This window comes from Apis laboriosa, unplaced genomic scaffold (genome assembly GCF_014066325.1).
Source record: "Apis laboriosa isolate Shangri-la unplaced genomic scaffold, ASM1406632v1 scaffold33_cov142, whole genome shotgun sequence".
Taxonomy (NCBI): Eukaryota; Metazoa; Arthropoda; class Insecta; order Hymenoptera; family Apidae; genus Apis; species Apis laboriosa.
This window is the reverse complement of record NW_025222887.1, coordinates 277,062-298,703: the sequence shown is the minus strand read 5'-3', so window position 1 is coordinate 298,703 and position 21,642 is coordinate 277,062. Positions and strand designations below refer to the sequence as shown.

Sequence of the window (21,642 nt, the reverse complement as noted above, 5' to 3'; positions counted from 1 at the left end):
CTTCCAATCTCAAATCACTCGTTCGTTCTCTCGTTTGTTCATTGGTTGAAGACGAATCAACGCCTACGGTTACTTTGCAAAGTTTTATGAAAACGTGTGCGAAAATTTTCGTTTCGAAAGTATGGTAGGAAGGAGGGATGTATATATATATGAAATAGAAAGTTGAAGCGCGAGGAAATTCCAACGTTCGAGTTTTACTTTTTGCCCCCCCCTCTTGCTCGTTCGAAACGAGGGAGGCGAAAGTTTGAAGAGGCGCGCGACGAGCTCACCGAAACGGAGACGCTTAATGCGGCAACGCGTTAAAAAGAAAGCGATTTCGCGAGCGACTTTGAACTTCGAACGTCGCTCGTCTTCGAGTTGGCGCGTGATTCGAGCGCGGTTAGAAGCTTTCACCTCAAAATTTCCAAAAGAAGAAAAAAGAAAACTCGAATATTCTCGAATATTCACCTTGGTAAAATAGAGTGATCAGATATTGGAAAAAGGTTTTATCCTATTCTCGCGAGAAGAGGAGGAAGAGGATTCTTCTTACCAACCATTTTTCCATTTTAGATCCCTCGTGCGTTCTCGTTAACGTTATTATTACGCGTCGTGAGAAGAAAGAAAGCGGCGGATGCAGATGTTGCCAGGATTACGTACGAGCGTTCCAGATACCTCGTATCATCGCGTTATCTGGAGATACGATCGGTAAAGCGGGGATAATCGGATTATGTTGATTCTATTGCGCCGTTACTCGTTTATTCCAGACATTGCTCGCGTAACGAGTGAACCGCGCGCGAATATCAAAGTTTTCGCGAGTGGTATCGTTTATTACCTCCAACTTCGAGAGAGAGAGAGAGCGAGTCACTTCTTCACTTTCGCGAAAACCGTGTGTGAGACATTCTATTTTCATGCGCTTTTATCGCGACCTCTTCTCTTCCTCTGCCTTTCTCTCCTCTTTCGTTTCTTTTTATCGTATAATTCACGGTCTTGCTTCTTACAGGAATTTCCCCCTCTCCTGCCCATTCGGATATCCGAAACCTCGCGCGAAAATAATTGATTCGACGAGACAGACGAGGTGCGTTCCGTTCAGATGGAGTCGAGGAGGAAGTCTATCGATTGTATCAGGTTATCTCGCGTTATAATACCAATTCTTCTGTATAACAAGGATAAGCGAATTGTAACGGGGATTGTCGTAAGGATTGTCGTAAGACGAGAGATACTCGAATTTCTTATTATAATTTTTTTTTCATTCAAATTTTTTTCCCCCATATTTCCATGGTTAAATGGTTCTAGTATTATGTTTTCGAAAACTTATTGGAAACTTGGGCAGGAAAAAATATGTAAGCGCCGCGTTTTTTCAATTTTGTTTAAAAGGCGAGGCAATTTTGGAAGAATAATCGATATTTTCGATATTTTCTTTTTCTTTTTTTATTCCCCATGGTATTAAATTCTAGTATTGTATTTTCGAAAAACTTGGAAATTTTGGTTCGAAAAAATATGTAAGCATCGCGTTTTTTTAATTTTTTTAATTTTTTAAAAAATGAGGCAATTTTTTGGAAGAATAATCGTGTTCGAAAATTTCGATATTTTTTCTTTTTTATTCGAATTTCTTTTCCCGAATATATTTTCATAGTATTGTATACTTTCGAAAACTTATTGGAAACTTATTGGGGTATAGCTTTTTACGTCTCGAAAAAATATGTGAGCACCGCGTTTTTTTCAATTTTGTTTAAAAGGCGAGGCAATTTTGGAGGGAAATAAAAGATAGAGGAGTATCGCCTTTCCTATATATCGGATTGTGTACGATGTAAGGAAAGACGATAACTAAATCCAGCTTTCTCCATACCGGAGAAAATGAAGTTTGGATCGGGCAACGAGTTATAGAATTTGATCTTCGGCAGGGTTCCTAACCTCGAACCCACCCTCGACCGATTGGGCTGCTGCTATTGGAAGTCTATTACGAACAAATCGATCGATCGGAATGAACATGGAAAACAAAACGAGACGGAGAGAGAGAGAGAATCCTTTCCCCGGACGAATACGAATTAAAAATTGAGCGAAGAAAAAAAATTGCAAAACACGGATAGTTTTTATTTATTTATTTATTTTTTCTTTTAAAATATCAAAATTATCAGAAAACACCTCTCGTTTATTATTATTTTTTAACAGAAATATCGCGTTTTTAAATTTTTCTAAAAGACTTGAAAAATGTTATACTAATATTTAACGATAACACCGAAATATTTCGCTGACTGGAATTTTTTTTTTTACACACTTTGTCCTTTTTTCGTTCATTTATCAATTTTTTTTCCTTTTTGTTTTTTCACAATTCAGATGTTTCGTTTTTGCGTTTGTCCGCGCTTTCACCCACATGACATTTCGTTGTTTCGTAACAAATAAGAATCTTTGGAAAAATGCGCGATACGGGGGCAGAGGAATTGCGTTTATTCGTATTTAGGCAAGAAATTTGCATCATTTCCCGCGGCACGTTTCATTGTTTCAAAGAAAAAGCCCAGATCCATGCGGAATAATTATCCCCGTTATTTTTTATCATTGGTCTCGTGCTGTTTAATTTTCGTTTCTCGGGCGCGTACACGATTCTTGCTTTTAACTGGCCGAATTAAAAATAATACGAAATAAATATACAATGCCATTAAATTCTACATTTTAACGATATATATATAATAAAATAACGAAAAGAATGGATAATTCAATTAACCACACGACTCGTTTTAACAACACCCACGTATGTATGAACGTAAAAATTTTTTTCTCCTCGAAACTCGTTTCAATTCGTTATTATTTCCTTTATATACAGTAGCGAAAGTTTTCTCACAACCGCGGACGATAATTTCCCAATTTTCTCGCTCTCTCGTTATTCCACCTCTTTTACTTGATTTCCGATTTCAAAAGTGGCGCTCTCTCCTTATTTATAACGAACGTATCCTCTTTTTCTTTCCCTTTCCTCTACCCTAGCAACGAAACGTATTCGCGCTCGCACAAAGAAAGGGCGTACATTATTACGCCGTAACTCGTTCATTCGGTCCGCTCTTTAAACTTTCAGATAACCGACGAGCGGCTCATAATCCGACAACGCGACGCGCCTATCGTAGCCAGCTCGAAAGATAAATAGAAGCCGAGGGACCGCCTCTGGGGGCATTATTACGTCGCCCGTTCCCCTCGCACAGGTGCAACAGCGTACCACGGATACGCATCGTGGAGACAATGGGCGGCGCGGGGCGAACAGCGGCGGAGGCCACCGTCGACTCGGCAACACTGTATCGCATCGCGTCGTAGTCGTGGTCGTCGTTTCGAAGAGAGGAGATTCGAATTCGTCGCGCGAAACGGGGCAAAATTCTAATTTACTAGTTTCGTGGGGGGAGGGCAAGAAACTCGAGACGATTGGTTTCGTAAGAGTTGTGTCGCCGGTATTGGGAATCGCGAGGCGAATTGTTTGCCTCGAGCTTCGTCTCTAATTGATCGGGACTAAAATCTCTCGGAATCAGATTGATCGAATTGGAGAGGAACGAGGCGAGGAACGGGACTCGTGCCGGGTTATATATTGTCTCCGGCTCTGCCTAATTGAGACCGATCTAAATCGCTCGGCTATTTTGATCAACTGATCTTGGCCCACTCGATAATTGTTACCGACTCGGATCTTATCGATTGTTCCGCCACCGCGCGCTCCATCCACATCGTCCCGAAAATTTGCATCCCGCCTTTGTTCCACGGACCGAGGTTCGATGATCGTTAATCCAAAGCGTTGTATGTTGTACTCGGATCAAAGGAAAAAGAGAAAGAACGAAGAACAAGAAAGGATACGTCATAAACGGAGAAGGGAAAATTGAATCCCCTCGATCGATGACGATCGGCCATCTATCGGTGGACGTATAAATTTCCAAGGAGGACGCGATAATTTCTCGAGGCAGGAAGCATTTTGCATTTCTCCCGTACCTGTGTCTAACCGAATTCGGAAGTAAATATGCCAATTATGCGTCGGTGGTTGAGCGTGGCGATACCTGGCCGGGAAATGTCCTGTTATCGATCCGTACGAAGCTATGCGAATATATCGCGATACACGATCGAAAAATCATCGCATTTCGTCTTAGAAATTACACGAGTTACACGATTTCTTTAATTAAATCGCTTCTAATTGCAATTATTTTCATTAATGATGGAAGCGAAGGAAAAAAAATTTCTTTTTCTCTCTTCTTTTTTTTTTTTTTTTTTTTTCAATAAACCACCTACCTCGATTTTACGAAGCCGAGGGAATCCCAGGAATTTAACATTGCCGCAAATTTTCCTCGATATCGATCTCTATCCCCCTTCCCGCCCCGTTCCAACGTTTTTCACCTTTTTCAACACGTTTGAAGAACAACGTTCGCAACAAGAAGCCTATCTAAATAACTGGAGTGGAGGAGAAGGAAAAGATATTCTTCGACTTGTTTTACTTTTTTTTTTCGCGAGTATAATAAAATAAAAAAAAGGAGGGAGATATCCCGTTAAACTCGTGGGATAAGACTCAACGATGTGAATATCTGAAAGGAGAGGGGGGAGGAGGGAGGGAGAGGTTGAATTTCAATAGACAATGAATCCGTGAAAAGGAAAAACCATAGGGACAATTCCGATCCACTTTGCGCGATTCAATCTTTCGAGCAACTGTTTAAAAACGTCGAGCACCCCCCCCCTTCCGCCCCTTCGAGAACGTTTCGCATTGGTTGTCGATGTTCGACATCCCGATTGAAAAGGAGAACGAATGAACGAATGTTGAAAAATCTTATTGTTGCCGCGTTTCAATCTCTTGATATTCGTTTTAATTGATCGAATTAATTATTGTTCGAAAGTGGTTAAAGAAAGAAAAAAGAAAGACAGTTTAAGACGGGGTATACTTTTCAATCGATAAACGCGTAGATAATAATCGTTTATCGCGAATTATATTTTGCATTATTGTCGAAAGATCGAATAATAATAATAACAATAACAATAATAATAATAATAATAATAATAATAATAATAATGGTGATGTTGTCGAGCGTTATAACGAAAGAAATGTTGTATTAAATTCCTAAGTAATATTGGAATTTGGTAATTTCCATCGACTATGGACTAATGGATACAAATATTTCGAATTGGATCTCAGATATTTCAAAATGTCGAATATGACAGTAAAATAATTTCATCTCCATTTTGTCTGTACGTATATATACATATATATAAATATGTAAACCATATTTAAATAATTAAATCTACGATATTACGAATGCAATGCGCAATGAAAATAAATTTTCCACCCAGAAAGTACGCGAAATATTTTTAATACGTGCTCCCCTCTTTTTTTTATTCAAAAACAGAAACAGAATTCATTTTGCGCAGAGACAAAACTCGTTCGCGGACGCAGCGGATACGGTAATAATTATAAAATTACGATCTTATTATTTATTAAGGAAAAAATTTTTTCAACCATATATCTTCGCTTCATCCCAAAAATCTTACTCGTAATACCTATTTTACAAAGATGTTTTTTTTTTTAGGAGAAGAAGGAGGAAGTCTGTTCACGCACGTACAAACAACACTATTTTATTCGTAATCCTGGGATATTACCGTTGGAACGCAAGGACATCCGTATGAAACGCGTACGTTTCTACACACAGGATAGAATACGAAATATATTCGTAAATTATTTTCGAGCGGTAAATAATCAGCGAGGAAAGAAATTTCCGAATCGCTCGTTGGGATCGATTCTCGACTCTTATTTCTCGCAAACGAGCAATATCGTTGAATCCGAAATATAAACGTTCACGAATTAAGAGTCAGTGACGCGTCGTCAGTACGGTATCGAGGATGTTTTTGTACTACACTACTTGAACGAAGCAAGCGTCGACATCTCGTTTCTCTCTCTCTCTCTTTCATTCTCTCTCTTCGTTCACCTCTTTCATTCGAGCACGTTAAACACACGTTCGTTCGAGTACCGCCGCTTCCTATACCGTACACCTATACACACCATTATTCGAGAAATCAAGTTTTTATTCGTACGCGCATTGTTTGGCCTCGTCCAATTTTTCGTCACCGACTATCGTGACCGGTGTCGCGTCGTAGCCAAGTTTCTCGCTCGTTCTTGTACAAATGATATACACATGTACGCGCTCTCTAATCTCCACTCGTGCGCGCGCATTCTTTTCTTTTTAACCTATGTTTCAACGGTTTCACGCGTCCCCCACTCTTTCACTTTCGCGTTCCACCGCGCGTGAAATCTATTTTAACGCGGCGATTTCCAATCGTTTCGTTGCTTATTCCTTCCCCTTTAATTCGTTTCTAGGCTAAGATTAAGCTTGCCTATTTTTCTTCAACGATCCTGGCGAATATACGGGCGCGAATTTCAAATTTTCGAAGCAACGATTCTTTCTAGTTTGCCCATCTCGTACGGGAAGAATATCGAATCGAGGATCGATCGATTGAGCTCGCTTTCTTTTTTTTTTTATTTTCCAACGAAAAAGCCCTTCCCTTCCCTTCGTTAACGAAAATATCGAAAAATCTTACAAATTCGGTGCGGTCTATCCGCAAAATTTCACATTTTTCCAATATCGGATGGTATCATATATGTATTAGGAATGACCTACGCTATGTATCCACATACGAAAGATTCGAATATACGGAGAATCATGTAGGGAATTGAGCCGGTTGTGGTGTGACGACACACAGAAGGGAAACGAATCCGGTAGATCGCATCCTTGGAAACTATGCCCTCCCCGTAGCGAATGGAAATTTTCGAAGAAATGGTCGAATAACGAAAAACTTTCGCGACTCTCGACGCAACTATCTATATCTGCGCGTGAAAAGCCAAAGGCAGTCGAGTTCGAGAAAAAAGAAAAAAGAAAGCGAGACGACTTTTTTTCTCGAAAGCTAGCAAAAAGAGAAAAAAAAAAGGAGGGAAGAAGCGTTTTCTTTTTTATTTAAAGGCGGTCAGCGAGACACGTGAAAACGAATTGAGCCGCCGTTAACCGGTGGGTGGTTAATTGGAGGAGGGGGAGGGCGCGCCGTCGGGTGCGAGAAAGCCATTGAAAACTCTCGCGACACTTTGCAAGAACACTGTTCACGCTTCGAGCATTATGCGCGCCGCCTTGCCGCGTAAACACGCGACTCCCTCGTTCAACCTTACGCTTGTTAATTAGCGTTAGAGGGAGGAAACGTCTCGCTTAACCCTGGTAATGGCGTTCCGTAAAAAAAATCGAACGAATCGAAGGATCTCAACTTGGTCCTTTCGATCGTTGAAACCGCATCGCGCCGTCCAATCGAAATATCTTTTCAACGAATCGAAATTCGGCTCGAATCGAGTCGTTGGATCAGGGATGAAATCGATCGAACGCTTGCTAATTACAAAAAAAGAAAGGTAAAAAAGGTAAAAAAAAGGAAAGAAAAGTAATCCATCGACGAACTGACAGGTAACTTGGTATATTCGCTGACGAAGGATATATATATATCGATACAGTCAATCACGCGCGAGGAGGAGGAGGAGGAAGGGAGGGGAGACTGATAAGCGATCGAAACTGGACAAAATTTTTCCACGGCTCGTACGATTGCGGTTACATTGTCGGATTTATCGTTACACCGGTCAAAATGAAAGTGATTCGCGAATTTTCGGGAGAATCGAAAAAAAAAAAGGAAAAAAAAAAGAAGAGAGAGAGAAACGAAATGCGTAAACTATGGGTTCGCTTCGCGTAGAAATTGTAATCGAGTTCCCTCCGCCGAGGAGAGGAGTCTGCGTTCAACCAAGTTTCGACGAGTGTAGATGACAATCGACGTTTTGTACGGTTTAAAAATTGCGTTTCGAGTGTTTATCTCGATCGTATCCGCGGGGATATGGGTATTATCGACGTTACGAGCGTTCGTAAACGATCGATTCTAAAAAAAAACTTGTTGAAAAAGAAAAAAATATATTCCATTCACTCAGTCGCGAATATATTTTTATATAATTACACGCGGAAATCCTTCAGAGCGCTTCTATCGTCTCCAACGATACATTACATTACGTCTTGTTTCTTTAAACAAGTGAGGAGAAACAGGTGAAAACAACGCGACGTTGTAACATAGATTGGAGAGGTAGGCCGAAGTTCTCACGTTTGATTCTAGTGCGCGCCACGTTTCGCGCGGCAGGGAGGGGGAAGTGGGGAAGAGAGGGAGGGGGAGCGCGGTGGAGGAGGTTAGCTGAAAAACTACGGAATTAAGCGGACTGCGAATTTGTGAAAAATATCGTTCGAGCTCGTGTTCCGCTCGTGTTAAACTCACGCGTGCTCTTTTCTAAATCTATGGGATCACTATGGGAAATTGGACGATGGATAGATATAATCGCGTTTCTATTTAATTTACGATTTCCACGAATGCGTATCCGACGAATATCAGAGGGGGGGGGGGGAGAGGAGGAAGGGGAGAAAAAAAATACAAGCGAAAATATCCGTGAATATACGTATATTTGTGTACACGAAACGGACGAGTCGTTGCGAAAGAATCGTGTAACTTTCCATAAAGGATGGAAAATTCTGGATCGAATTTCGAATCGATCTTTAATTAATCTTTAACGAGTAATTTTGCGTTAAATCGCGTCATTGGTCGAGCTTGCATTAATGTACATTTTAAAATCGTATTTTTTATCGTCTCTTCGATCGATTAAATTTCATCTACTAAAAGTATTTACTTTTCTTTTCTACTTTTCTCTATTTGAAAGAAAAAAAAAAAAAGAAAAAAAAGAAAAATTCTCTTAAAAGAAATGGACGAGGAAGGAATATATTTCACGTCCAATTTCATTCGTAACACGCGTTTCCTCGTTAACTCTTCTTCTAACTTAAAACAGCGCGAAAACGCAAAAACTCGATTCGTTAATCGAGACGGCGATATTACGCGACAAGGTTTAACGGTGATAATGAAAAAGTCTGGTGGAAATGCGATAACGAGAGTCATTAACGACAAACGACGCTTTTCCTCGGCCACTTCTTATTCTTAGAGCACGGCTCGTTGGCCTCCGATACGACGGCCAGCCTGGCCGTGGCCTGCATGTATTTAATTAACAGAGTTCGAGTTGCGCGGAGAGAGGCTTCGTTCGCCTCTCCCCAAACCCATCGGTTAACGCGGCCAGTTGTTGTGCACTTTGACTTCGACTCGATCGATATCCCTCTTAAACTGCATCCTTATCGACGGATACGTATCTAGGAAAAAACGAATAGTCTGAGGGAAAAAAACAGAAAAAAAAAGAAAAAGAAAGAAAGAAAAAAATCGAAAGATGAAAACCACGTTTCGACCATTCCGTTTTCCAACTCGTTTTCACTCTCTAATATTTCGATCTATGAAAATGAAACGAGGGAACGGATGTGGATTCCATATAAATTTCAAAGTACAAAGGAATTAATCTTGAAAAAATATTTAAAGATGAAATTACTGTTATCTCGGTCGACAACCGACGACCACATACAATCCGATAATGTAATTTCTGGTGGCACGGTTCCGTGGTGGATACGTTCCAACAAGCCGAACTCGTTCCTTCGAGAAATATAGCAGTCCTCGTGTTCTAATTCCCCCTCTCCTTCCCTCTCTTTGCGGTATTTTTATCGGTTAAAACAATAAATGCATTTTCATCGCGAGCGACGATATTTCCGACGGGAGGATATTCTTTCTCGAAGCGACGGATGGATTAAGAGAGAGACGTTAAAAGCGTTATTCCTCTTTAATACGAGAGAAAGTTTGATCAAACGGTGGAACGTCGAATATAACCGTTAAAAAATTTCAGGTTAGCGTGATTTCGAAGCAGGGAGAAACAAAGCAAGCCGTTGGCACGAACCGAATGCATTTTTGCGCTGTGTGAAAAATCACAATCGTGATAATGCAACGCCGTTTGCAAATTGCGTGCCAAGTAAGCACGATCTAAACTCTGGCCAACGAAATTTTTTTAATTACCCGTTATTCCGTGTCACGCGAACCTTCGATCCTTCCGACCAGCCACGTAACGCCAAATAAACAATAAAACGTTGCATTTCTCCTTAAAAAAAACAAACGATCGATTACCCTCTGTTTAACTTTCAACTTAGGAACGGATCGAGAATGTGTCTCCTTTATCGCGACGAAAAAAGTATTTCTTAAGAGGTTAAAACTCTCAACTTATCGTTTCGAGCGGGATTCGTATCGATGCATCGAAGATAGAAGATTGAAAAAGATCGGCAAGATTTTATGGAAGGATAAGAAAGGTAACGAGAGTGGAACGAGACACGTCTCCTTCGCGAATCTGATCACGATCGAGTTGGCGTATAGCGATAGCTCGCCTACGCAGAACGCATAAAGACGTCCGTGAAATATATATATATATATATATATATATCGAAAATGCAAGCTAAAAGGGAGACGATCTTTGACTCTTCCCGTCGTTCTTCTCCTCTCTCTATCCCCCCTTCCGTCTTTCGAAAAGTGTCCACGATAAATGAGATTACGAGACTTGTCGTCGTCTCACGGCCGTTATCGGGAACGCGCGCTCTCGTACGTCGATGCTTTCGCACGAGTACGAGTACGAGTACGAATGGAGGAGGACGTGGATTGTCGTCGAAACCGTAATCCAAACTCGATTCGTCCCCAACGAGCGGAGAGGACCAACCGGTCAGCGATCGATTCTCCAGAGAACAACCTCCCATAACAGTCAGGGGAAGAGAGGGGGGAAGCATCGTTTAAATCGTAAACGGAGCCAACGGATAATTGAAAATCGAGCAACGACCGATCGTTCCCTTCCTTTATTTCTCAAAAATTTTCATTGACTTGGTCACTATACGACAGTCGGGAAACCGAACTTCGAAACGATCGAAACGACCAATCGTAGCGCGAAAGAAACGCGGGGGAAGGGATTGTGATCAGAACCGCCGCCAACTGTATCTATACTCTAGAAAGTTGGTGGATCGTTGGTTGGACCGGCGGCCGTAGCATTCGACGACCGCATAAATTGGCAGATCGGTATATCGTGCAACGTTCGGCTTCGACGCTCGGTCCGGGCAACCGATTTACAAGACGTATAGCCGGTTGTTAGCTTCCTAACGAGGGTTTAAGCTCCGGCTGAGCGATGCTACTCGTTAACGCCGCTCGCTACGCCTGTACACTTACTTTCTGGATCCCTATGCGACGCTCGCGCCATCATTTTTACCAGCGCCCTCTATCTCTCTTTCTCTCTCTCTCCACCATTGATCGCCATCTCTCCATCGCTGATGCAATTACTCCCCTCCCTTCGCTTCGTTTTTTTGCCCTTCGACGAGGCAAAACGCTCGTCACTAACGCTCGCATTATCTCGAAATATTCATTCTCCGTCCTCGGTGCGCTTACTTTAACCCAAGTTCCAAGCGAGGAGCCAGAAGAGCTGGAAGGTTGGACAAAGCGATTCGAGCCGTGTACGTGTACGTGTAGCGGTTGGCGAGATCGGGAGCCCGATCTAATGGACAAAAATCTCGAGACTTTCTTGCGGTTGTCGGATTGTTACGGAGTGAAAATGCACCGATCCGCTATCGTTGGTGGAAAGACAGGACGAAGAGGAGGAGGAGGAGGAGGAGGAGGAGGTTTTTTATACGAATGTTTTACGATATCTGTGTACCGGGTTTCACGAAATATGGAATAAATTGCGCGGAAAATTGAGAATCTTGGCTTGCTTGGACTCGGACTCTTTTTTGTCGATCAGCTTTGGTGCGGTACAGCGATATAGACAGAGGGAGAGGGAAGAGGGGGGGAGGTGAATGCGTCGAAAAACGCGTAGAATCGCTTTATGCGTGGACAAAAATACGGTATGGTAAATTAATTTTGGTTTTATCCAGAAAAACTTTGGCTCGCCCGTTTAAACGAATGCAACGATTCGTTTAAAATCTCGGATTGGATAAATAAATTGTTGGGAAAGGAATCGTTTCGCAAAAACGCGATATCTCTTGATGATAAAAGGCCGAAACTTTTAAAAGCCGGTGGATAGTAGGTCCGGTTAAAAATACATATTTTCTCCCTTTTGACGGGATTAATCCAAAACATCGAACGAACAAAAGGATTTAAACGTAATTTATTTATATCTCTATTTTTTCAAAACGAATGAAGCGCGGAAAATTGTTGGAGATGAACAACGTCCGCGTATAATTTCCTTTTCTTTCGTCGTGGCTGATATCTCTCTCCTCCTCTCCTGTAAATAAATAAATAAATATATATATATATACATATATCTTGAGAGGAAAAATATCGCGCGCGAAGAATATTTAAAAACGAGCAAAATTCGTCGTTACAGAGAATCTTACGCGTGGCATCGTATGACACGTATTCCAACCCCCATTTTCCAAACCAGGATTTTCCTAGCGTCGAGTTGGAATTACGGCCGGCCACGGATTTTTCAAACGCGTTACGCGAGAAAAGTTTTTCGTTGTCTCTCGTCTTTTTTTTCCAATTCGCGCCCCGTCTTTCTTCCTTCCTTCCTTCCTTCCTTTCTTTCTTTCCTTCCTTTTTTTTTCTTTTACATGTTTCGTTTCACGGTTGGTCAAAAGTTTTTCCGGCATTTCCTTTTCAAATAATTCAGTATCCGGTATGGAGAAAATTTGCAACGGGAGAGCATCGATGTCGACCATGGGGGAAGAGAGACAGAGAGAGAAAAAGGAAACGGTTGCCTTTAATACTACATTCTCTAACGAGACAATTAAACGCGTACGCGGTTGTACGCGGATCGCGAAAAGGACGTTTGGGGAGGAAAAAAAAAAAAAAGAAAAAAGGAAAAAAAAAAAAAAAATTTCATCCCTTGGCTCGTTCAAATTCCGCGCAAAACTTTCGAAACTCTTCCCCTTTGCCATTAATTCTAGGGCTTAGCGCTTTTTGTTACGAGCAACTACTACTTGTTTAAATTTACCCTCGCCTTTAACGTCGTGGAAATTTCGTTAATTACGAAGATCGCTTGTCAAAACCGCCTCTCCCCTGATATTCCTGATATTATTATTGCGAGTGAAGAGGAAACGGCCTCGTCTCGTGAAAACCGGAACGGAAGAAAAGAAGAGAAAAGAGGGTGTAATCTCCAGATATTCCCTTATCTTAATTTCTCGTCTCGCGGAATTTTCTTCCTCGTGTTTATTTATCGTCGATCACCGATCGATCGATCGATCGATTTTCCACCCCGTCCCGTGTAATAATAATTTTTCGTGAGGAAACGGATAAAGAAACGGGTAAGAAATTCCATAAAGGTTTGATTTCGACCAACGACAAATTACCTTGGCTTCGCATCGAACGTATCGATATACCGAGCCGACCCAGCGCTCCCTCGTCGTAGTCGTCGCCGATTTATGTCGGCATCGGAGGGTAGAGGAGGACTCGTCCTCGATGCCTGTTCCTCCCCACCGTCGATATTTATTGCGTACCGATGTCGATCCCGCGCGTAAAAGTCAATTTTAACCAACAATGTTTTTTCTCGATCGATTTCGAGAAACGACAAGGAAACAGGAGGGGAGGGATAATCGAGGAAAAAATTGCGGTTAATCAATCATCGGCTACGTTCTCATTTATCGAAACCGCGATTCCCGGCTAAGTTATGCGCCAGAATTAATTCTAACGTAAGGAATGGTCCCGCTCATTTTCTCCTTCCTCTTTTCTCTTCCCTTAAAAAAAAAAAAATAATCACCAAAACCCATGCTCCTCGCCACAGTGAATAATTTTCACTTTCAACGCGATGAAATTTCGCGCTATACAAGAAAAATATAGGAAAATGAATAGCAGAAATGAAACAACAAAGTTAGACAAAGGAAGGTTTCAGAAAACCCGAGTTACATAAAACCTGATATTTCGTATTTCGAAATTGAAAGTTGGAAAAAGGTGGAATTTCGTCCAAATTTTTTTTCCACGTTATAAAAATATATCGAAATCTCGGTTTAATTTAATTTCGAGGGAAGGGGAGGGGGATCCGTAGGAATGGAAATATAAACGGATTCGCAGATTCGGATAGGATAGGAAATAACGCGCGATACATACGATAATTAACCGGTGCATCGGCTGGAGACAAACAACGCGGACAATTTCGCTTCGTATTTGCTCGTCTCTCATCTCGTTCCACTTTTCCATGACGGCCGGGATTTTTTCTATCCTGCCAATTTACCTTCGCCGCTTTAATACCTCCTCCTAATCTTTCGCCGCTGTAATAACCTCGCCTCGCCTGGATTTTCAATTTTTTTTCCTCGCCTGCGAGCGAGAGAGAGGAAGAAAGAGAGAGAGAGAGATAGACGTAAAAAAAAAAAAAAAAGAAGAGTAAAGCAAAGGAAGGGAAGAAAGAAAAGGGGGTTCTCTCGCGAGAAGGGTGGCGATCGAATCGACAGAGGGGTGGGGGTGGGTTGGCGGCAGCTATCAGCCGCGCGATGCTTGCCATCAACGCGACACTGATTTATCATGCCTTGACGTACGACGTAGACGGATCGAGGATGTCGCAGGATAAAACGAATCGTCGCAATTGGCGGTGGCAGGCCGTGAGTTGTCGCCCTGCGGCCCGCCACTTGTTTTCGCCGCCCCCGTTATCCCGCCCTGGGGGCCAATAAAACTTGCTTAATAAATAAATGCATAAATATAGCGGCTGCCCACCGCTCTCATTCTCCCTTCCTTCCTCCCTTCCTTCCTTCCTTCCTTCCTTCTTTTTTTATTTTTTTTCTCCCCCCCTCCTTTCGAACGAGGCATCCGTTTTTTCTTTTTTTTTTTTGAATTATCGTTCGAGGGAACCGAATATCTCTCTCTCTCTCGACGAGACTCTCTCGACGAGGACAGTTTTTTCGTTGAACAGATAATAATAATAATAATAATAATAATAATAATAATAATAATAATAATAATAATAATAAACGGAGCTGACGAACGGACGAAACGAGCTTCTTTCCATTTCCATTTCCAAAAGCCAGCTATTTCGCCGTATCTCTAAACGCCGTTCGAGAGTTTATCGATTTTTATTAATCTATTTCTATTCTCGTTATTATGGAAAGAAACTTGAAATTAAATAACGGAATTTTCCTCTCTTCGCTCTCCTCTTCTATTCGAATACGAGTAATACCAGTAATTCGAGTTCTCTTTCCCCAAAGGAAAGAGGGATATACGATGACAAGACGGATAAAGTGACGGATACGAAAATCGCGAATACTCGAACGAGCGTGGTTACTGTCGCGCGTGTATCGGGAACACGTTTCGCCCAGACGTAACGAGCGTATACCGCGACCGATGAGCCAAATGATGCAAATTCCGTGCGGAATAACGGCGTGCGATATGACGAACGAACGGTTCTACGTCTGGCCATTCTTGAGCCGTGGTATTTATCTTAACGGTTCGATACGTCTGGCTGCTGATATACCGCCAGAATCCGGTTTCCGCGAAATGGTCCCAGCGAAAATTCCCGGAAACAAGGGGAGGGGAGGGGAGGGGAGGAGGGGAATTTGAATAAGTCACGTGCAATCTGGCACGGTATGATCTCGCTCGGTTTTCGGGAACGGGACATTCCAAGTAATTTGGCGAATCTGCAATTCGATTGCTCGACCAAGGAGGAATTCAAAACAGGAGGGGGAGGGGGGGCGTAAGGGAGGGGTTAAGAGGGAGTTGGATGATCCGAAGAAGAGAGGCGGAGATTCTCGTTCTCCAACGATCAATCGGCTTCTTTGAAATATCTTTTTCTTTTCGTATTCTTCTTTGATATGTTATATCAAGCATTCGAGAGTTTGAACTTTTTCAAGCTTGTTGTCGGGTATACGTAATACCCGGTTACACGGATAATGATTTTATACGCTTTTTAAATAAAGAAATAAAGAATTAAGAAATCTCTTATCTCTACTTACTATAATTTATTAATTTTTTAATTTAATTTATTATTTATTTTTTAATTTTTAATTTATTAATCACTCTTAAAAAGTGTATAAATAAAATTAACATTGCATTTAGTTAATATAGAATAAAAAAAGAAAATACGTAATAATTAAATAATAAATGAACAATGATATAAATGTATTGCATTATAATATAAGATAGCTTAAAATTAATCCATTTAATCCATAAATATCAGTGATTAGAATATCAATAAACGAATTTAATTTTAGCAAAGTTTTGCGAATCAAATATGGCGGTAAAGAAAAACTAGAAAGTATCTACTTTTCATATATTCAACTCTTGTTACGTATAAAAAATCATTCGCAAATCATTCGCAAATCTTCTGAATTTTCTAAGTAATCACTCGACTTTGAGTTTAATTTACCGAAAATAAACTTATCGATAATTTATACCGATTTAAATTAAAATAGATAGTCATGTTATTAAAATTATTAAAATTGAAATTTAAATATTTCTCAACAAATTGACCGCTTAGTTATTCTCTGCCTATACACTTTCTTTAATCTTTTTTTAAAAAGAGGATTAAAAATTTTATCGAAACAATTATTTTCTACTCTTAATTCGAAAATGAAAATTTTCTCCGCTTTTTAACGCATCGTGGTTCGAACCACGGCGAGTACACCGGGTCTCGCCTTCTCGAGCGGAACCGATTAAAGACACGGAGATCCAATCTCGAGGATCGACTTGATCTTTATTCTACAAAATTCGTGTCTCGTAATCCTTTAACCCACATCTCGATTAAAGCCGCGATCAGCTTCGTGAATTCGTATTACGGATTACGATAACATTGTATATCAAATGTACGGTCAATATTTTCAAACGGCATGATGTATAGAGGATTATGATCGTGTATGGTACAAATGTAACCTATACATATAATATATACATATATATATATATATATATATATACATATAGTCAATAAACTCACAACGCAGTATTACCGCAGACACTGCGCGCGCTGTCAGATGCAGATAATATGTAAACAGTGGTAAAAATATACGACATACCGTTAAATCAAAAACGGAGCAGATGATGCGCTTCGACGTGATCGAAATCGGGTAGAATTAAATGAAAGAATTCCCGCCTCGGATGTTTTGGAGGATGACAATTGAAAAAACACGTTTTTAAAAATATCTATTAAAATATCAATTATATCTCCACATCGAAATTTAACTCGTAACAATTTCTCGATTTATTCGACTATTCGTTAAAGCCACGTTAACGAATTCAAAAGTGATGGATCACGCGATATCAAAGAATTTACAGATTCTCTCGTGTTTCTCTCTTTATGTTATTTTCTCCATTAATCGACTCAAAACCAATTATTTCTCTCTCTCTCTCTCTCTCAATTTCAACTTTGCGAAATTTATACGATAAGAGTAAATTTAATTTTTTCAAGAATCGAAGAAACAAGACATTTTTAATCAAAAGACGTTGACAAGATTGAAATTTTATTTCCATAAACGAAACTAAAAATACAATTCCAGCGATGATCTTTCGTCGAACGAAAATTTCTCACACAAAATTTCGCACATTTCTCGCGAAATATCTCGTTGATAAACCGGATGTTTATCAGACGTGTAGACGAACTGAAGGATTGAATTGCTCGAGTACAAGTCGATTTTTTCTGGTTCGAGTCGTCGACATTGTAGATCGCCGATTATCAATCGGCTGGTAGAAGCACGAGACGAGGGTTTGAATTTGGAGGAAGGCACGCGTGTAACGCGCGCACTCGTACATTTGCATATTCAAACGTTGCCACGATTATGGGACGAATCGCGCTCACGTGCCAATGACGACCCACGCTGACCATTGTACGACGCTCTCCTCCTCCCACAACCGATCCGAATACGCCAATCGACCGTGTTAATGGATTCAAGTGGTTCTCCTCTCTTCCTCCCCTTCGTGTATCCATCCTCCATTCCATCTCAAAAATTAATTAATATCAAAAAAACACTTGGACCTCGATTTCTCTTCTTTTCGTCTAGATTGATTTTTTTTTTTTCTTTTTACAATTTGTATACGAAGGAAAACAAAAGGTTTCGATCAGAGACACGATTTGTTATGTATTTTGTTATATATTTCTTCTTTTTTATTTTTTTTAAGAATTGGAATTTGTAAGAAGAATGGTTAACAATGGGCGTCGTCCCAAGCGACGAATCAGTGGAAGGATTTTATCCTTCTCTTGTAGGCCGGCCGCTCGCCTAGAACTTTCCAAGTCGATAAGGCGAGCGCGCGAGACCCAAAGGGTACAGAATTCCTTGTCTATTGACAATCGTGCGTGTGTTGTGTGTGTGCGCGCGAAGCTGTGAATTTACTATCGTATACACCATCGATCGAGTTTTCGAATGAGAATTTAATAGAATTTGGTTAGTTCCCCTCCCCCCCTATATTTTTGGACGACGATAAATTATGCTAAACAGGAACCGTTACCAAGTCGATATAGGGCACGTTAAATACGGGCGGCGAGTGGCAATTAACCGTCGTTGATCGTTGTTATTCCTCCCCCCTCTCCCCTTTCCGCTCTTCTACCGTTAAAACGTATGATAGTTGTTAACACGTCAATGTCGATCGAATTTTGTTCACTTTCCTCCTCCTCCTCCTCCTCTTCGTTAACACGTAATGACTCCTTTTTCCTTTATTCCACTATATGCGATACGATTCGTTTCTTTTTCGAACGATATTTTAGTCAGCGTTTTGTGTAAGTATTTCGACGCGAAAATAAATTTGAAAATTTTCCCCAGTGTTCTTAATAACGAGAGAATGCCAGAGTTATTTCGATTAAACACGGGAGAAGTATGCGCTTTACGCAATTTATATTAAAGACGTACTAAACGAAATTATAATTTGTCAACATTCCGCTGGTTGTCGCGGCGGAGAAAAATTTTTTAATCGCCTTTGAACGCTAAACGATAGCCACTTGTGCGATCTGCGATCTTGTATCTCCATTTATCTCGTAAGATAAGTTTTTCGACGAGTATCAAGGATTGCTCGAAATTGAAAAATTATGGGATCGAGTATAATAAGATATTGTATAAAAAAAAATTGGCGGCAATTTGATAAAAATTAAAAATTCGTTTCCGTCGTTTCGATCAATCTTGCAACCTTACCACAATGGAATCGTCGATAAGTCTATCCAACGGATTCGTAAATTAAACTCCGGGACGTTCAATGTTTAAACGAGAGATTTATCGGAAGGATCGATAGCTATATGAGAATTTGTTGGAAATAGAGTGTCTGATGGAAAATCTCTTTGGACGGAGTAATAGTAACTCTAGATAAGTCCGTTTAATCCCTCACCGAACCTGAAATTCGAAACTTTCTTACCTCCTACCGTCTCCTTATTTACGAGGGGGGGAAAAAAAGAAAGAAAGAAAAATATTATTCTCGATCGAACTTTTAAGAAGAATTGCGAAAAATTATCCGTTCCATTTCGGAATTGAACAACGTTCCAAGCTACGCGATCCATCCGATTATTACGATCAACGGGACGACGGAACTATTCGCAAATGAAACAGGTTCGCAATGAAACGAAGCGAGTTTTAAAGAGGCGAGATACACACGCATATTCGTATACGTGATCGGTGTTTCGATAGACGGCCGCGTGCAATTCGTTTTGTTTCAACGCGAATTCGGCGCGGTGGCCATAAAAACACACGTGGAAATCATAAAAGCCAAGGCCGCACGCCGTACGGACTTAGCGAGCGTGCAACAAGTGTGTAAATGTGCCTTTAACGCTTAATTTACGTGGCCGCGTATTTAGAAGGAATTTATTAGCCGATACAACGAGCGGCTAGACACCTGCTCCGAAAAATAACGATTTCGCGCTAGTATACGAAAATATACCCAAATATCTCAAAGTATCTCGTTCATTTCTATACGTGTATATGTTTTCCACGTATATATTAATAAGCGAACGTAACGAAAATGTAGGGAGAGAAGGGAAGTTGTTTATATAGGTTGAATTTTATGATCGATTAAGTCTGTTCTTTTGAAGAATAGAATTATTTAAAGAATAATAGTTTAGAATTTTATTAATATAAGTATTATAATATTATTATAATACCGCGTCTTTTCTCCAGGAAATTGCGAAAATATGCCAAAATATTTCAAAATATCTCGTTCATTTTTGTACACATTTTCCACGATATATATAATAAGAAAGCATAACTAGAAAACGTACGAAGACAGGATAAATTATTTATATTAGTTGAATTTTAAAATCGATTAAATCGGTTTTTAAACGAAAAATAGAATTATTTAAAGAATAATAGTTTAGAATTTTATTAATATAATATTTCCTTTTCCCAGGAAATTGCGAAAATATGCCAAAATATCTCAAAATATCTCGTTCATTTCTGTACACGTTTGTACGCGTTTTCCACGATATAACGTAATAAGCGAGTCGGTTTTTTTTTTTTTTTAAACGAAGAATAGAATTATTGAAAAAAATAATAGTTTACAATTTTTACTAATATAACGTCGTATTCTGGCGAAGAAGTAAAATAAATGGATACCGGCCCATGTAACCCTTTCTCCCACTTTCCATAAAACACGAGGGTCGCGTTTCCTACCTAGTTGCGTAATTCGCTTCGTACATTGGATGGTCTGCATTGTATGAAATAACCATTTCGAGATAGCTTTGTAACATTTACACTGGGTATCACGTTTCTTTACATTTAATTTTTCCTTTTCTATCTTTCGAAGAATCCTAATTAACCGTTTTCTTTTCTCCATTAAAACTCCATTATTCGAACTTTCGATTAAATTTATTTCCATGATCAAGGAAATAATGGAAAAAAAAAAAAAAAATACGAAATTCAACAGAAACGATTTGCCGAGTTCTTGGAAACTTTGAAATTTCGAAATGCGGCGTTTTACGTAAAACGCTTAAAGCTTTTTCCAAAATTCCATTCCCGTCCCCGTCACTCGGCCGGAATTCCGCCGATTTTTCAAAAGTTTTCCCGCGGCTTGCACTTTTCGCTCGCGAGATACACGGATCCGGCCTTCGTTTCCGATTTCTAATCACGTGGATGCGGGAGCGGAACAATGAGCATTGTTCCATTGTTTCCATGAGTCAAACGAAATCAGACGTAAGAGGCAGAGAAATTTCCCCTACTCCACCGCGCTTGGAAGTTGTGTCGGGGGGTGGCGCGCATCCGTTGAAGGAAAATTAAACGTCAGTGTGCGAAATCTGGCGAAATTCGTCACTCTCTCTCCCTTCTCTCCTCCTGCTTCAGTTTTACAATCGTGCATCGATATGTCAGCCAACGTGCAACCCCCTCGAAACTTTCTTCCACTCTCTCGTCCACTATCCTTAATTAACCGTTCCGTTTTTTTCATCATCGAGAAGGATTCGCAATTGTGGAGAAAAACATTTGATTGACGAACAAGAGTTTTAGGACAAGAGGGATGTTGCATTCGGCAGAGTTGGGAAAAATTGAACTTTTGTAATATGGATTAAGAAAAAAAATATATTTGAGAGAGTAAAAAGGAATAAGGGAGAAAGTTGGAAAATATCACGAGGCTGAGGTGAGGAAAAAAAAAAAAAAGGATAAATGGGAAAGAGTAACGTAACTTTCAGGGAAATTCCCGCGAGCCTGCTCGTGCCAAATATGCAGGAAAATTGACCCAACTTGACGAGCGATATAGCGAGAAACGTGAAGAAAGAAAGTTGGAGGGAGGACGTGTCTGAAATATATAAATTACCTGTGGTGTGACAGGAGAGAGAGAGAGAGAGAGAGAGAGAGAGAGAGAGAGAGAGAGAGAGAGAGAGAGAGAGAG

The 21,642-nt window shown here is 40.3% G+C and overlaps 2 protein-coding genes across 5 annotated transcripts in view; one reads left to right on the top strand and one right to left on the bottom strand.

The window, feature by feature from the left end:
* LOC122714582 (acid sphingomyelinase-like phosphodiesterase 3a) overlaps window positions 1-21,642 on the top strand; it is a 140,280-nt gene that overhangs the window by 45,294 nt on the left and 73,344 nt on the right. For 2 of the 4 annotated variants that reach the window (XM_043936048.1, XM_043936049.1), the window contains exons 10-11: window positions 5,331-5,385; window positions 5,511-8,163. In XM_043936048.1, the coding sequence (XP_043791983.1) occupies window positions 5,331-5,385; window positions 5,511-5,771 (316 nt within the window). In that variant the 3' untranslated portion in view covers window positions 5,772-8,163. Of the gene's footprint in view, window positions 1-5,330; window positions 5,386-5,510; window positions 8,164-21,642 lie in introns of those variants that run through there. The other 2 variants (XM_043936051.1, XM_043936052.1) reach the window with 2 other exon arrangements.
* The window catches only part of LOC122714581 (sodium- and chloride-dependent glycine transporter 1-like), a 98,365-nt gene continuing 88,471 nt past the window's right edge, over window positions 11,749-21,642 (bottom strand). The window contains exon 9 of the mRNA XM_043936045.1: window positions 11,749-12,154. Within this exon, the coding sequence (XP_043791980.1) occupies window positions 12,050-12,154 (105 nt within the window). The 3' untranslated portion in view covers window positions 11,749-12,049. The remainder of the gene's footprint in view (window positions 12,155-21,642) is intronic.